At 50.4% G+C, this 16,072-nt stretch overlaps 1 protein-coding gene across 6 annotated transcripts in view; it reads right to left on the bottom strand.

The window, feature by feature from the left end:
• MGRN1 (mahogunin ring finger 1) overlaps positions 1 to 16,072 on the bottom strand; it is a 56,874-nt gene that overhangs the window by 1,626 nt on the left and 39,176 nt on the right. For 4 of the 6 annotated variants that reach the window (XM_057406510.1, XM_057406513.1, XM_057406514.1 and 1 more), the window contains exons 8-15: positions 14,004 to 14,051; positions 9,646 to 9,714; positions 7,343 to 7,502; positions 5,451 to 5,560; positions 4,487 to 4,552; positions 1,843 to 2,066; positions 823 to 946; positions 306 to 351 (exon numbers count right to left, since the gene is read on the bottom strand). In XM_057406510.1, the coding sequence (XP_057262493.1) occupies positions 306 to 351; positions 823 to 946; positions 1,843 to 2,066; positions 4,487 to 4,552; positions 5,451 to 5,560; positions 7,343 to 7,502; positions 9,646 to 9,714; positions 14,004 to 14,051 (847 nt within the window). The remainder of the gene's footprint in view (positions 1 to 305; positions 352 to 822; positions 947 to 1,842; positions 2,067 to 4,486; positions 4,553 to 5,450; positions 5,561 to 7,342; positions 7,503 to 9,645; positions 9,715 to 14,003; positions 14,052 to 16,072) is intronic. The other 2 variants (XM_057406512.1, XM_057406515.1) reach the window with 1 other exon arrangement.

The raw sequence follows: 16,072 nt of genomic DNA, 5'->3' as shown, positions 1-16,072 counted from the left end.
CACCAGGACCACAGTAGTGCATGCAGGCATCTCTCCCTCGGCTGTATGAGCAGGTAGCCCATGTGCGGAGCTCACAGCAAAGTTTGGTGCTTGGCAAATAAACCAGATTTGTTGATTTTGCTCCCCTGGTTCCCAGAAAAGACCTTGGCACCTTTCCTGGGTGAAGCACAGCAGCTCAGGGATGGACTTCGGGGGCTGTGTATTCCTCAGCTCCTATGTTCACTCCCCAGCTGTCCCCATCCCACCACACCAGGGGTGGACACTAAGATGAGGTCTGGCCACCCCCAGGCCGAGTGGACACCTACCCTGCTGCAGGGACAAGGCCTCCTCGATCTCTTCCCCTGCCACGCTCTGTAAGGAGGAACAGCATAGGTTACTTCTGCAGGCTGAAGGCTTTGCTGCACTTGTGTCCTGCCATGGCCTCCTCCAGAGCTGTGCCTGGGGCCAGGACTTGCTTCAGGGAAGGACCAATGGCCACCCACCAGTGCTATGGCACCATGGGCTGGGATGGAGGGGTTAACATGCAATGGTGCGGGTAAAGCCCAGCCAGCTGAGGGGAGGGCAGCTCTGACATAGCTTTCCAATGCCCCAGCTCCCAAAGAGGTGTTAGGGACACAGGGAGCGACCACGTCCTTTCCCCATGGAGCTTATGTGTAAATGAAGGCAGCCAAGACTCTTGGCTCTGGGTTACATGCCAACACACTCATCTTTACCTCGTCACTGAGGAAGGGATGGCCCTTCACGAGGCACCTCATGTCCCAGAAGCAGCCCCCCCAGAGGAGCTCTGGCTCAGAGCAGCTCCCCAGCAGAGCACACACTTACTTCTGGAGAGCTGCTCTCCCTCAGGGCCAGCTCAGCCCCGCTCAGTGCTGGCGGTGAGTCAGAGTCCTCTGAGAGCTTCTCTTCATCCTCCTCGTGGATGGGGGATGAGGGAGACCGTAGTGTGCTGCGGCAAGAGAAACTCCACTCACAAGGAGCCGCAGTGCTGCCCGCACCACGGCCCTGGTGGATTTGGTGGCAGAAGCTCAAGTTGTCACCATCCCTGCCTGTGTCTCCACCAGCAGCATCAGCCAACCTGCACAAGCAGAAGCTCAGCTACTGAGATAAATTCACCAGGGCCTCTGGTATCAGCTGCATGGAGAAGAGCAACAGTTTCTGGGGCAGAGTTTCAGCACAGTAACACAGCTTGGACAAAACTGCCTTGGCAGGGAAAGCAAGAGCCACTGGGCCCACACTGCTCCTCACACCTCTGGGGGCTCCATTCCAAGGGGGATATCTGGAATGGAGCAAGTGGAGTGCCAGGAACAAACCCAGTCTGACCCCACCTGTACAGCCCCACAAGGGTCACGTAAAGGGCACATGCAGTGGGCTGCCCATTCCATGGCATCCACACCTACATTCTCCGTCACAAGGCCAATAGAGGAGGCTTCAGACAACAACTAAAGGGTCTCAGAATTTTGTGCTCCAAAATTCAGGTCACTTCTCTCTCCATTCTTTTGTTCCTGGGGAACTTATGGAAAGCTGAAATCCAGCAAGATTTGGATGTCAAATGCAAATTGAGGGACTAACTGCCCTGGAAAGGAGACACTCCCATCCAGAATTCTCCTTGTTAAAAATCCTCTTTCTTTTGGTGAGTAAGCCAGGCCTTAGGAGACATAAGCTGTAACCTCATGCTGAACACATGGGTGATGCCCCAGTTCTCTCACCAGCACGAGTACCTGCTGGCCTACTAAAAGATACCAGTCGTGGGACCAGCCAGAGTCCTCTCCTGGCTCCCAGTACGTGAGGCCACAAGCCCCCAGGGCTTAGAAGGGGAACAGACCCCTCCATCCCAGTGCTGACCTATCTGGAGACTTGCTCCTCTTGCCCTTTTGGTGGCCGCTCTCCACAGCTCTGTCCATGCCCACAAGCGGCCGGCTCACAGGGGGCATCCCATCCACCACGCCAGAGTAGTTGATTTCTTCATACAGAGGGGCTGACGGGATGGTGGGGGAAACAGAGCGAAGGCCGTTCAGCGCTTCCAGCAGGGAAATAGGCTCATAGCCTGGAGGGATGTTGTCAGAGCTCTGTGGGTGAAAGAGAGCAGTGTTAAGAAACCCCCCCGTCAGGCTGGAAGCCCCCTAGAAAGGGGAGCCCTGGCTGCAGCCCTGCACCTCCACACTGCACCCCAAGGCAGCCCAGCCTCACAGAGCCTCAGCCTCCTTCCCTGCACCAGCCACACATTCCCCTTTGGCCTGTAATGCTGGTAATGATCCAGGCACGTTTCCAGAGCAATGCTTACGAAACTGGGCATCTCAGCAAGCTGGAACGGGGCTTGACATCCCCTCACCATGCTTTCAAGAGCTGGGCAGGGAGGGTGAGAAAGCAGGTTCCTAACAAAGCTACTGTAAGATGTGCTTGGATTGTTTCTCCTAACAGATGGATCAGAGACCCTTCCAGCTCAGCAAGCAGCCCACTTGTGCTTCCAGCCCTGGTGCACGCAGCTCTTTCACAGCATGCCCCATGCACCAGCCAGCTGAGAGATGGTCCTTGGAGCCTACACCTCTTCTGCTTCTCCCATGGCCACCATCCTCTCAGCTGCCAACACTGGCTCTGCACAGCCACCTCTGCTAAAAGGCAGGAGAGGGATCACAGAACCCCTGCACCACTCCATAAGGGAGGAGGGCAAAACTGCACCAATTCCCAATCCCTCCTTAACTCACTAAAGCTTCCAAAGGGACTCTTGCAAAGACCAACACTGGCTTAGCTCCAAAAATCCTCCTGAATACAAAGGTCCTGAGCACTCGGTGACAGCCAGGATTTATGCTGCAGCCTGGAAGGCCATAGGCAGCTCAGCCCAGCCTCCTGCAAACAAAGAGGCAAGACTTCAGCAGTTCAGGCTTACATTAAACTGAGCTGTTTCAGCTCTGTATCCTCATGCCTCCATGTTGTAAGGATAGTGTGTGGCTGCTAAGCCTGGCCATGAACTCCTGTGGCTTCTCTGTGCCTGATCTCGCAACCACAGAGCTGCAGATGTGCTTGTGCTTGCCCAGCCTGTTCCAACACAGCCACCAATTTGGTGCGAGTTGACTGCTGAACTGACTCACTTGTGTTCACAGAAGGAGTCAGATGTGGCACTTGGGGTCAACCATCAACCCACACCCCCAAGTACCGGCTTTGTGATGTTTATGAGCTTGCATGGAAGACCACAGCCGGTGACTGCAAGATAACCAAGCTAACCAAGGGATCGGTTCACAGCTGCTGCCATCTGCAGGCGGTGCGGCCAGAAGCCATCTCCACCAAGAAATTAATTTCAGAGGCGCTGCTCTGTGGATAGAAAACTCCGGGAGACGAACCCCCGTGGCTCGTGTTTGGGACATTTTCTCCTGGCTGTGCAGACCAAGGCCTGAGGGTTCAGGCTGCTCCTTTGGGCTCATATGGTTAAAGCTCAGGTTCTCAGCACAGCTCAGAGGCTGGAGGTGGATTTCTCAGCCAGCGGCTACAACACCCTCACTGCAAGTTACTGAGCCTTCAAGCAACCCTAAGAGTACTGCTCTCCCCGGGACACTTACCACTAGGTCCCACAGAGCCCACTGCTCCAGCAGCACTGCTGGTCACTGTAGGAAGCTTGCAAAGGGACAGGGTCACACCAGACTTGCAATAGCCTCACTCCCTGCGCCCAGCTCCATGTTTTCTCCAGACCTAACAGGCACAACCAGCCACATTCCTCATCCAGGCTGGCTTGAGGAAAAGGAAACTACAGACTCCTTGATACCAGTGAAAACTGTAGCTGCATTTGATGGGAGTACACAAAGAGCACAAACAGACCCTTCCTGACCTGAGGGCCTCCCTCACCTTCCCCTTTCTCCTTCCCGGCTCCTGGTCCCCCCCAGTTACCATTCATGCTGTCCCCAGCATGGTGTTCCAGTCACATGCTCTTACATCAGCTTGGAGAATACCCAACAACACAAACTCCATCCCTTCTGTTTCTGTAAAAGCAGAACAGCCCACTGCAGCCAGTGTTACTGAATGCAAGTCCTGGTCCAATGGTGCCTGCTTGTCTACCTCTACATCTAGCATCAGGGTGGAAACCACAAGATGTGTCCATGCCAAACTGTCAAGGGGATGGGACAAGTGCAATGGGTGAGCCAAGGGGTCAGCAGCTTGCCCACAGTTCAACAAAGCCTGGAAAACATCTTGGCCAGGAACTACAAAGCAGCCAGGCTCAGCACTGGAGACAGTCCCTGTGAGCTAGTGCCAGACCCCTGTGGCAAGCTGCTTCCACCTTCTTATTTCTCCACACGCAACCCAGGGAGTTAGTGATAGTGTGCAGGGTGTGAGAACCTGACTGCTCATGTGGAGGCAGTACTGGGAGTGCTGCAGCCTGTGCAGGGGCAGGAGTCAGCCCAGCGTGTCAGCGAGCCCTCATATGTGTAACACTTCCACGTGCTGGTGACACTGTGGGCAAAGAACTGCCCCAGGAGCCAAACACGACCAAGTCACTTACGGTTTCCCTTCTAGGCTTCCTGCTGGGCAGGGAGATAGGGCTCACTTTAAGGGGTTTAAAGGGACACTGTCAAGAGAAAACCAAGTTTAAGGAAGTTGTTCGTTGAGGTTAGTGACACGAAGAGACACACAGCACCTCCTCACCTCGCTCCAGGTAACAGCACCTCCTTCCTCTACACACCATGGTCTGCTTCACAACAACCCTCGGGGTTTCTCCCCTGCTCTGTTTCTTACCCCCAGTTGAAGGCAGCAGGGCTACAGTGCTGCAGAGGACAGATGGGTAAAACAAGGCTGCTTCTGTGACACTATCTTTCTGTTCCCATGAAGGTCTGCAAGATGATCTGGATGCAGTTCTGCTTCTCCTCACTCTGACCTCACATGTCTCGCCAGAGCCAGCTGTGCAACAGCACTGCCCAGGCCATGAATGAGTACCAAGGACATGCAATCAGGCCCAGGGGCCACCACCACCACGCTTCCCATCCCAGGTTTCCTCAGCTGCCTGCAGAGACCTCAATTTCTCATGAAGGCTTGCACAAAGAGGCCTTTCTGCTGTCATGCTGGGAACCCTGATGACAAGGGCATTTCATCAGAGCATGCTGCCACAAAGATGTATGTACAAGTCAAACTGCCACCTCCCCATTTTCCCATCCTGCCCAAAGCCTGCCACTTTTCTGCTGGGATTGGTGCCGAGAAACCCTCTCAGACTGAAGTTTCTGTGGATTTGTTTCCTCCAAAAGACAAGAGGGCACTTGGCTAAAACCAAGTTTATTAATTGTTAATCCATGAGAGGAGAGATCCTGGCTGTCCAGCAGGGTTGACAAGAAAGGCTGCACTGCTCAGCAAGACCAACGTCTGAGTGTACCTCCTGAGGTCCCAGGAACACAAGCAACTGGTGCATGCACAGGCTGCCTGCTCGGACTGAGACCAGCGCCCAGGCTTTGTACACAGGGTTGGGAGGTACTTACAGAGTGCTCGTCGTGGTCAACATTCTGTGCCAAGACAGGGCTGAATGACACTGGTGACAGAGCCCCTGGCTTCTTCCTCACAGCCCGGATCTGCAGTAGGGCACGGAAAGCTAAGAGAGAATAGCAAGCAGGTGACTGCATGGCCAAATGGGACCAGGTCATGTCTGGTGTGTACCAGAGCTCCTCAGCTTGTCAGAGACATGCCATAGGCCTGGGGGATCTTCACATGTACAAGGGGAGCAGGGCTGTGGAGCACACCAAAGCCTGGTGCTGTGGTTTGAGCTAGACAGGGAAGAGATCTGCTGGCCAAAAACTATGGGTACAAAGTCCTTGCAGAGAACAGGCACTCCCTGCCCTAGTACCATCATGGACAGGGGTGCTTCAGGCCTGATACTGTACAACACAGTAAGAAAAACATGAGCTTTGCCTTGAGCAGTGCATTACAAGCTACAGGATGGGGGGGGGGTGTGTGTGTGTCATGTGAACCACTTTGGGTTCATCCAGACCCAAGTCTCAGCTCTGGGGTCCAGATGGCCCTGGAAGCATTGTGCCTGCCACCGGCTGCTGCCCCACCAGCTGCTGCCCCAGCCAGCACTGTGCTGCTCTGCAATAGCTGCAAACCCAGCCAGAGGGTTAGTGGGTATAGTCTTGTCTCCAGCACAGCCAGCCCTTGGTCCTCCCACCACAACAGCTTTGATCTCCACTCCCTGCCCACAGTCCCATTTCCTACCTGCAGATCTTTAATATTGTTAGTTCCTCTGTGCCAAGGGCACAGATGAATGAGCCAGACGTGTGTTTTGGTGCAGCTGTAAGAACTTGCTCATAGGTAAGGAAAAGCCCAGGCATTTCCCTAGTTCTTTTGCACCCAGCCTAGAGCAAGAGGACAGAGGTTCAGATCTATCCTTGCTGCCCCTGCACTCCCCAGCAGCAGATTCCCAGGAAGTCTGACATGGGGGCACTTTCCAAACAAACACAACCTCCTCCACACATTGTGCAGATGAGAGAATACTGTCCCTGTGTTTTAAGTTGTGCTATTTATAGTTAAAGCTGTCTGGCACTTCCTCTAATAAGATCCTGTTTTCGGTTACTGCATGTTTGCCACATTTGAACCACTCAGACTTTTCTCAGGCCAAATACCTGTCTTAGGCTCTTTTTTCTTTTGCTAAGAAATATCAATTAGAAACAAATACCTCAGCCCAAGGTAAAACAAAATCAGCAGATTCCAGCAAAAAACCAGGCATCATCTCTCAAGAGATTCCTATGCCTCTGTGCTTTGAGAAAACACATGGAATTCAGCAAGTGCTGCCTTAGTGTTAGAATGGGTACTTCACTTTTTCCATGTTTTGGGAGCTAAGCAATGCAGATCCTCTGAATTCTCCTGGCAGAACAAAGGACTCCAAACTGACTGTTACCTCATCTCTGCCTCCTGGTGAAATCAAAGTCAAGTTGCCAGAGGGTAAAACACAAACAATGTAAAGTGCTTGGACAGCCCCCTGGTGGGACTGGTTGCTGAAGGGGCCAGATATGCTCAGGATAAAGCTTCTACATTCCTTCTTTTGGTGGATTTTCCATCATTTTCACCAAAACACAAGATCTGCCTGCATGGCACAGCTCAGAGCACCTGCACCTTCAGATCCATCCCAGGGAGAGGGCAGGTGGCCTGGGAGGCACTGCACAAAGAGCCTTTTTCCCCTCACGTGCTCTTCTTCCCTATTCAAGGACAGCTATTTTAGGTGACAGGAGTGTTCAGACACCAGTGAGAGCAGCAGCATGTTTGATGCTGATCCTCAGGGTTGGGTATATACAATACACACTCCCTCTCACAGCCTGCACTGACTTAACAAGAGCCTAGTATGGAGAAAGATGCCCTTGTTTCTTGGGCACATACTCACGAAGCCTGCAGATGGGGCAGTTGTTGGCTTGGTATCGCAGGGTGTCAGCACAGGAATTGCACAGACAGAGGTGTCTGCAGGGCAGAATGAGGGTGTCCCGGAGGTCAGACAGGCAAACCACACACTCATTGCTGTTGTCGCTGTTCTCGTCATCTGAAGGCTGCAACAAGAGGCAAGATGTGGGCACATGAATGGCAAGAGCCATAGAGAACTGCCAAGGGGCCTGGGGAAATTCCCACCCAGAAGTCCGTGGAAGAGCTGGCATCTTCTTCCCACAGCTCTCAGCAGGGGTTTCTCAAGGAGAGCAAGCTCCAGCCCACACAGCCCTGATACAGACACTCCTTCCTCTCAGGGCTCTGCTCTGAGCTCACTGAAGGCCAGAGATGAGGGCACTGACTGTGAATCCACAGCTGCCCTTCTCCAGAGCTAGTCTGTGTGCAGAGGGGAGCCCCTTTTGGGTAGGGATCCCCTTGGCTGAGGGGGACCAAGAACAAGGTCCTGTCTGGTAGTCTCCAGGGTAAGCAGGGAAGTGGTCTCTTCGACAGTCCAGCCTTTCTGCCCCAGAGAGAGCAGCCCATAAAGGACCTGCTTGCTGACTGTGGCAGGCAGCAGGTTAGACTGCCCCCAGGCTGGATGGAAGGTGGCACCCCAGCCATGCCTAGCCCAGTTTCCATAGGTCCTCTGAGCAAGAGAGGAGTGCGTGGTTCTCCTGTCACAGCATCTTCACCAGTGTCCTGCGCTGGCACAAGCTTCATGCAGCTGCAGGAAAACCAGCCTGGGATGCTCACCCACTCACAGCTATCCCGGTACAAAGGTAAGTGTGAATCCATCCCACATGAACGTGCATCACACTCATCTTTCAGTCAGAGTCCCAAAAACTGGATTACAGCTACCCAGGAACCTGTTGCTGGGTGGAAAAACCCACTCTCTGACCGTAAGAGCTCTCTTCACTGACACCCAAGAACGCCATAGAAGTAACACTACCAAACTGATGATCCAGTGTGGGCCACCCTCCACCTTCACCTCATCCCACTTCATGAGGCCCCTTTGGTCTCTAGGGCAACCACATGCTAGACCATGGGCAGCTTTGGTGTAAACAGCGATAGACAGCATCTGCTGCCGCCACATCCACACCCATCCTGATGCCTATGCCAGCAAAAGGCTGCAAGGTCTGCCCCATCACATGGACTCTTCACCTATTTTGGGAGGTAGGGAGGGCAGGCTTTTTACTTTTCCATTCAAACAGTTTGCCAAGTACACTAGTAAGAACAAAAATGTCCCCAGGCCACTTGTCTGATGAACAACAAATGTGTGATGGCTGGATAAGGAGCATCATCACAAGACCCTGTAGGACTCAAAGAGAAGCCTTTAATGCTCTTAAATACATCCTGTGCAAAAAAAAAAAAAATCTTTAACAAGACTTCTCCCTCCTGCCTCTTCAGGTGCTGTTTGCAAAGGAAGACAGAGATCACAACGCTTTGGGCAGGACACTGCATTACTTGGAGAAGAAATCCTGCTTGTCTTGCTCTGTGGCTACTCCTGTTTGCAAATCACACATCACACACAGCAGAGCAGTGTGATGCTGAGGCCAGCACTTGGTACACTGCAGCCCAGGTGGCAGCAAAGGGCAGCTCAAAAGGAGGCAAAGCAAGCATAAAGCAGTCAATAATCTGCATGGCGCTGTGCAGCAGGCTGGGATTCAGCAGAAGCTCCTGCCTGAGGATGGGCAATGTTTCTTGTTACAGCATTTGCACACACATCCCTTACTGATGCTGTGCTCCCTCTTTGCTGGGGAATGCAGGCTGCTCTCTGGACACTGGCAAGTCCTAGAGAGCTCAGTTCACTGCAACGCTACAGGAATATGCAGGTCCTGCACCCAAAAACTCCCAAACCAAACAGAAGAACATGAAGGAGCCAAAGCAGCAAAGCACAACACTACTGCCTTGACTGCACAGAGGCAGCAACACCAGCCAATGGCTGTCTCTACTGTCTCCGTGCTCTGATACACCCCTGGGGCACTGATGCCCTTCTCTCTCAGCAATCCCTGTCCCAGGAAACAGCCTTGAGTCTCATGCTGTCTAAAATTATATCAGTACAATTCCACGGAGTGTTTGGGCCTTACGACAGTGAGAACCTGTCATCCCTGAGCATCTTCAGTGCCTGCAGGAGTGACACAGACTTGACAGCTGTTCTGGGAAGCATCTCCACGTTGCCCTGCCAAGCCCCATAGTTAAGCTCAAAACCAGAAGGTGCAGGCTGGAAACCCACAGCTCAGGGAGCAGGAGGCTCCTGAGCACCTTTACCTTGGTCTCTTGGTTGTTTTTATTCTCGATGCCGTAGATCTCCTGAAGCAGATAGCTCACCCGGTCAACCTGTCGAAGAAGACAACAGTTGGAGTGCCAGCTGCTCTGTCATTGATGCTTCGTGATCACCTCCCCTCCCTCCCTCTGTCAAAATGTCCATGTTACACCCACAAAGCTAGCTCCCCTATAGCTACCTGAAAACACTAACAGAAATATTACAAAGTATAGCTGGTAGAATGAGCTCTTCCTTGCTCAAAAAGTGGTGCCCATCCTGTCTTGTCCAAGCAGGGAGCCCAGCTGCCCACTTTTGTTGTTATCAAGATCACCTAAAAACCAAGTACTCTACTTGTCTCACAGATCAAGAGGGTATATGCACCCACAGTTCAAATAAGCCAGAGGCAATCAGCCTTTCACAGTCCTTTCCTTCTGTAAAGTACTGCTTAACTTTAACCAGTATTAACTTCCACTCATCTTTGTAACCTCAGCAGAGGTACTGTGCAACAGCTTGTTACTGACACATCCATGGATGCACATCACTTCTTTGTTCATTACCTGAGAACAAGTCAAGCTGCTGAAGACAGACAAACCATGTCCCTTAGCATGAAAAACAAAAACACTTGAGGGACAATCCTACATTAGTGCAGTGTCATTTATTATGATCCCCAGGTCCTTGGTGGCTTCTCTAAACTGGGATGTGTGGTAGCAGAAAATGCTCAAGGACAGGGGGAAGTTCCTCACAGCCACAGACCTGGGACACACTCCTCCAAACCATGCCCTTGTGCAGCCACTGGCAGCTGCCCGCAAACTGCCCCAACCAGCTGGATTAAAGCACATCAGAAAGGCTGACAGTTCAAGTCCCAGCAAGGCAAACCCCTCTGCACTGCGGGGTGTTCTCCCCTGTTTCTGAGCTTAGCCAGGAAATGCAGCACGAGACTCGGAGCTGTCAGCAGCAGCTCCTACAAGGATGCACAAAGATACCAGTTCCCCGAGATGTGGTGCTACACAGCAGCTGCCCCAGAGCCAGGTGTGCTCCGCCACACAAAATCCCACAACAGGCAGAATGGTGCAGGGGTTGCAAGGTATCAAACTGACACATCTCACAAACAGGGGAAGCAAACACTTTCCTCCCATCTCTAGTAACTGTCCAGTTGCCACCATACAGTGCAACCAAGTCACTGGGAGCCCAGTGCTTCAACAGCTTGTGGATCCATGGGTTTTGGCATCTCCATTTGTAATCGGCAGCTCTCCTTTTGTCAAATCAGGTGCTCAGAGGAGCAATGGCTTTGCCATGGGATTTCAGTGCTGCAGAAGATGTCACACACCAAGATGGGGGCAGCAGCTAGCTATATCCAACCCATCAGCCAGTTCAGAAATGCTCTGAGCTGGGATGCAGCAGCTTTAACAAACTAATTCCAAAGTCTCCCCATATAACTCAGCGTGCAGATTACAATCTGTTCTAGGGCTGTATTTCATGGCAATGAGGTCAGCCTTTGGACTGCTGAACAAAAACATTCTGCAGTGGCTCACAACTCACCCAGGAAGTTTGGGAACAATTACGTGGGAGATGTCCTTTTGTAACTTGACATCTCAAACAGTCTTGGTACAGCATCCTGACTGCTGAGAGGATTGTAATGAGTGACAGCAAGTGCAGAAGTGGTCAGCTCAAAGCAAAGAAGATGCCAGGAAGGAAGACGCAGCAGGATTCTGCATTCATTTTAACTGCTTGCCTCTAAAAAATCCCAAGATGTCCCAGTAGGCAAAGGGTGAGCAGTGCAACATGGCTCTTACTAGAAAGATCTCTAGGTTTTAAAAGAGTAGGAGTAAATAAGTAGATGACTGCACACAATGCAGTCCTTCACCTTCACGCTTTTCCAAACCTTCCCGCACCATGTCATCCTTCCAAAGGCTTCTGTTGCTATATAAAGCCTCAGCTGATGCACACAGGAGTCACCAGCCAAGTCCAGGTCATGTTTTTCTGCTGATCCGTTTGTATTCATCCATGCTGGATTTCTTGAAACAGATCAGTACATACATTATAACTGATCTCAGCTGAGAGAACAAAGCAGTTCAGCTCATTAGCTGCTGCTTCCTGCTCCCAAAGAGCTTTAGAAGTCAATGCACACAAAAGGTACCTGGCAATCCCGGCAATGGCAAGGAGGGGAAGGCAAAGAAAAGCAATGATGGCGAAGAACGTACAAGGTTACACAGACAGTTTACTCCATACATATACTCTATACCTCAGCTCTATGCTCTTATGGGTGCAGATGTCACCTCAAGTTTCAATGGTACTGTGTGATCCTCTAGAAAGAGCTTCCTTCTATTTTAAAAGCCATAGGGGAGATCATCGAAGCATTACATTTTACAAACTGCCAACAAAAAGCAAGTACCCACAACCAAACACAGAGTGGGAAGGTTATATGCTCTGCTAGTGAAGACAGACAGGCACACACTGTTTCACTGCAGGAGCAGCTAACCATATTGTGGTAGGGTGGAAATTTCCCTGAAGAGCAGCTCCAGCAAGACAGCCCTCCATTTGAGGTGTCCCAAGTGCTGAATGGACACTGGCACACACACTGTGGTAGTGTGTGCAGTAACCAAGCACCGACTCAGAGAGGTCACAGCCATGTAAGCACTAGTTTTTTCTTTTAAATCTTGCTTTTCATGAGCTCACAAATGCTCTTCTCTGGTCAAAAAGTATGTGAGAAAGAGGCACTGCTGGTACCACACTGCTCTGCTCCCTCACTGCTCAGGCAGCTTCTTCTAGCACAGTGCAGGAGCTCTCCCTTTGAAAGTATGGCTCTTCCAGATGTTCCCAGTACAAACCTGCCTTCACACACTCCATTGACTCCCTCCCAAAACAGTCTTTGTCTGCCTCTATTAAGAGTACCTGTGGGATACAGATCAATCAATTAGCCAGGAGATAATGGTGCAACACAGCCAAGTTAAGCACCAAGAAAGGGAGGGAAGCACTAATCAGGTCAATCTAGGGCACACAGGGCTCAGAACAGAAGTCCACCTGAAGCAGCAAGCATAGCCACTAGCATCAGGATAAAGCTCTGAAAGCGCTGTCACTAGGCATGAGCAAGTCTGAAGGACAGGCTTTGAGTCTCTGCACAGCATTGTGAGGCAGGTAGTGAACTACTGAATGCAATTTTTATATGGGAGTCACTGATACCTTTTAGCATCTCTTTTCTGACCTGGGGACTGCAACATCTTAGAGAAAAAAAATGTGTAATGAAGGCACTTGATGATCTTCTTAGTAGTAAAAGGTTTCTTGATTCAGATCAGAAAACCCTAGCCATCAATTATGAGCAGCTGAAGTCAAACACATTTACAGCAGAAACACAGCACACATCTGAAGGTGAAGGGATCAACCACCAAAATCTCATCTATTTCTCCAAGACATTTCAAGCTGATCCTTGCAGCAGGATCACTACCAGGTTTCCTTTCAGAAGGTGAAATTCTTCGCAATCTTTGCAGTTGCCAATATATTTCTTTCCGTGCAAGACTGGATGCAATTTCTGTCTTGATAAGGCACCACACAGCTTCACACCATATCGGATGGGCTAAAAAAAGGGCTACAGACCCCTGATGTTTCCAGTTTGCCAGTCTCCTCTCTTCCCTTCCCCTCATGATGTGTGCAGTCTGGGACACAAACTACAACTTAAAAGCAAGACCATGTTGTGACTGTTCAAGTCCCAAGATACTCGTAGGGAACAGGCAAGATGAGCCAAAAGGTCTCAGTCCCCGGGGCTGCTCCAAAGATACTGTGGGCACAACAAGGAAGCTTGTGTAGGGAGAAGATGATCCCCTCATACCGTAACATGCTCACACGTGTGGAAAGCTAAGAGTTTTCAGTCTCCGGGCAGAAAACTGGGGGCCTGAAAAGATATCCATCCACACCACAAAACACAGAACCTAAGGAGATCAGGCAACATCAATGAACAGATGTGCTTCACACTTCTTAACACATACAGCATTTAAGCTCACTTATACAAATCGAATTTACTTACATCTATATATGTAAGCATCAGTACTGTGCTTTACCAGCAAGGCAGGAATGTATAGGGAAGACTGGATTTATACATAGTGCCTGCTTCCCAGGGGAGCACAGAGACCTGCACTACAGCTCTGCCAGTCCCACTGCTGTATTTCTTTCCCCAACACACCCCTGTTTGTGCAACAAACTACCCAACATTAAGGGCTGCCAGCAGCTCACTGCCTTTGCTTGTGATATCTCAGCTAATGAGGTGAGGTCTCAGGCTCTCGGTGAACTAACACTAAAGCTTCCCACTGGGTACAGACAGCCACCTGAGGGACACCAGCAAACATCTTTAATTAAGGAAAGAGGTACTTACAATTTGCTTCTGTTTCAATGGCTTCACAGAAAAGCTGCCATCAACATGCTAGTGGGAAAAAAAGGAAATATATTAAATAGCTGAAGTGTACAAATGAAGAGCAAACAGACTCATGCTCAGAGTTGATGTCTGCTGCCTAAGGAGAGAGTGGCATGTGTGTAACAGGGACAGCCTGAATGCCCATCATTCCCAGCAGTTAATGGAACAGGGTATCAGTGCCCCTTGTCTGCTCCAGTGCAGAGCTAGATGGACTTGGCTCAAGTTAAACCTGGCTGAAATGGGTTAGAGCAAGCACAAAAATCCCTTGACACACTGCATGCTTTCAGGTTGCAAGCAGTCCAACTGGGTGCAAACACTTCTTCAGCCAATCCAGCAAGACTTGGGAGGGGCTATTTCTTAACACCCTGAAATAACACCCAGTTACAGAGCCCCTCTTGAGGCCAGAGCCCCAAGAGAGCAAGGGGCTGGCAGGAGGCCGAGAACAAGAATCATTCACTGGATGGAGTCCAAACCAATTCACATACACTCCACATTGCCACCTTCAGAGCTGCAGTGGCTGCCTCAAGCCTTTCTCTTGCTCACTGGCAGCAGACACAGCTGCAAAAATCCTGTATATACCTGGTGTAAGAACTGGTGACAGGAATAGTGCACTATTTCTATTATCTCCATCCTTCACAAGGGCCAGCCAAACTGAAAGAAAACAGCTCTCCTGCCAGAGTCTAGAGAGCAGGAAAGGAGACTTAAGGGAAACTCCAGCAGGCTCTGCTGCTGTGAATAGCTGCAGCCATGCATCCATTTGCTGAAGGAGTTTCAGAAGAAGGAGACAGCAAGATCGCACCTAAAGACAAAACAGTCCTGTTCTCCAGGCAAACATAGAGTGCCAAGTGTCTGCCTTTGGAAGAGCTGCAAGGCCAGACTGCACAGAGCATCAACCTTACTATTCTGATCCTAAAGGTACATATAAATAGCAAGTAGGTCTGTCTGTCCTCTGAGCATGCTCTGGTAATCATCAGCAGTGCTTATTAGCAAGGACCTCCTCTGGATTTATGGACCTACACTTCAAAAGCTCCAATTAATCTACGGATGGGGAATATATTTTAATGAAACAGGGAGGAGAAAGAACTCAACATGTACTTTGCCCTGTGACTTTTTTATTAAAAGAAAGATTTTGATCTTGTTTTAAGTATGCAGTGGAAGATGAGAAAAAGTGGCCCCACCAGACAGCGTCTCCCACTCACAGAACACACAGACTGAAGAAGAACAGAGGCACTTTCAGTCCTTGAGCTCAGACCTGGACACAGGACATAATTCAGCACTGATGCAATGGCATGACCAGCTTTAGTTAGTTCCCAGTTTTGCCTCATACCTCATTCAGGTCCCTGAACATTACCTTCAGGCTTTTGCTATCAACTTTGTGCATCCAGAATGCTCCAAGGTCCCGCACAGTAGGTGAAATTTACCCATAATCCTTGAAATCCTGCTTCCACAGCTGCAGCACTTTAAGCCACTTTCCAGTCTCATCAGACAGAACTTTCCAGAGCTTCACTACTGCCCTCATGCTAACACATTACCAATATGTGTGTATTTTCCTACTTTCTACAAAGTGCTATTATCAAGTGCTAGCCATGGGATGCCAGAATGGGAACTTGAGAGTTGGGACATCCAACTCTCCAACTAGAAGAAAGTGCAGCAGGAGGGGCAGGAGACCTCCTTGGATGGATAAGGAGCTCGTGAGGAAAATTCAAATGAAAAAAGAGGCTTATAATAAGTGGAAGCAAGGACAGGTGGCCTGGGAAGAGTACAGGGATGTTGTCTGGGAAGCTAGGGACCAGGTTAGGAAAGCTAAGGCCCAGTTAGAATTAAACTTGGCTAGGGGTATTAAGGATAACAGGAAGGGATTCTACAGGTACATAGCAAATAAAAAACAGACTAGGGAGAACGTAGGCCCTCTCAGGAAGCTCTTGGGAGAACTAGCTACACAGGATTTGGAGAAGGCTGAGGTTCTGAATGACTTCTTTGCCTCGGTCTTCACTGGCAAAGGCTCTGACCAAACCACCCAAGTCTTGGAA

This window comes from Pezoporus wallicus, unplaced genomic scaffold (genome assembly GCF_028554395.1).
Source record: "Pezoporus wallicus isolate ANWC-B61680 ecotype Strahan unplaced genomic scaffold, APGP_CSIRO_Pwel_v1 contig_6155, whole genome shotgun sequence".
Classification (NCBI taxonomy): Eukaryota; Metazoa; Chordata; class Aves; order Psittaciformes; family Psittacidae; genus Pezoporus; species Pezoporus wallicus.
This window is presented reverse-complemented; position numbering and strand designations above follow the sequence as displayed.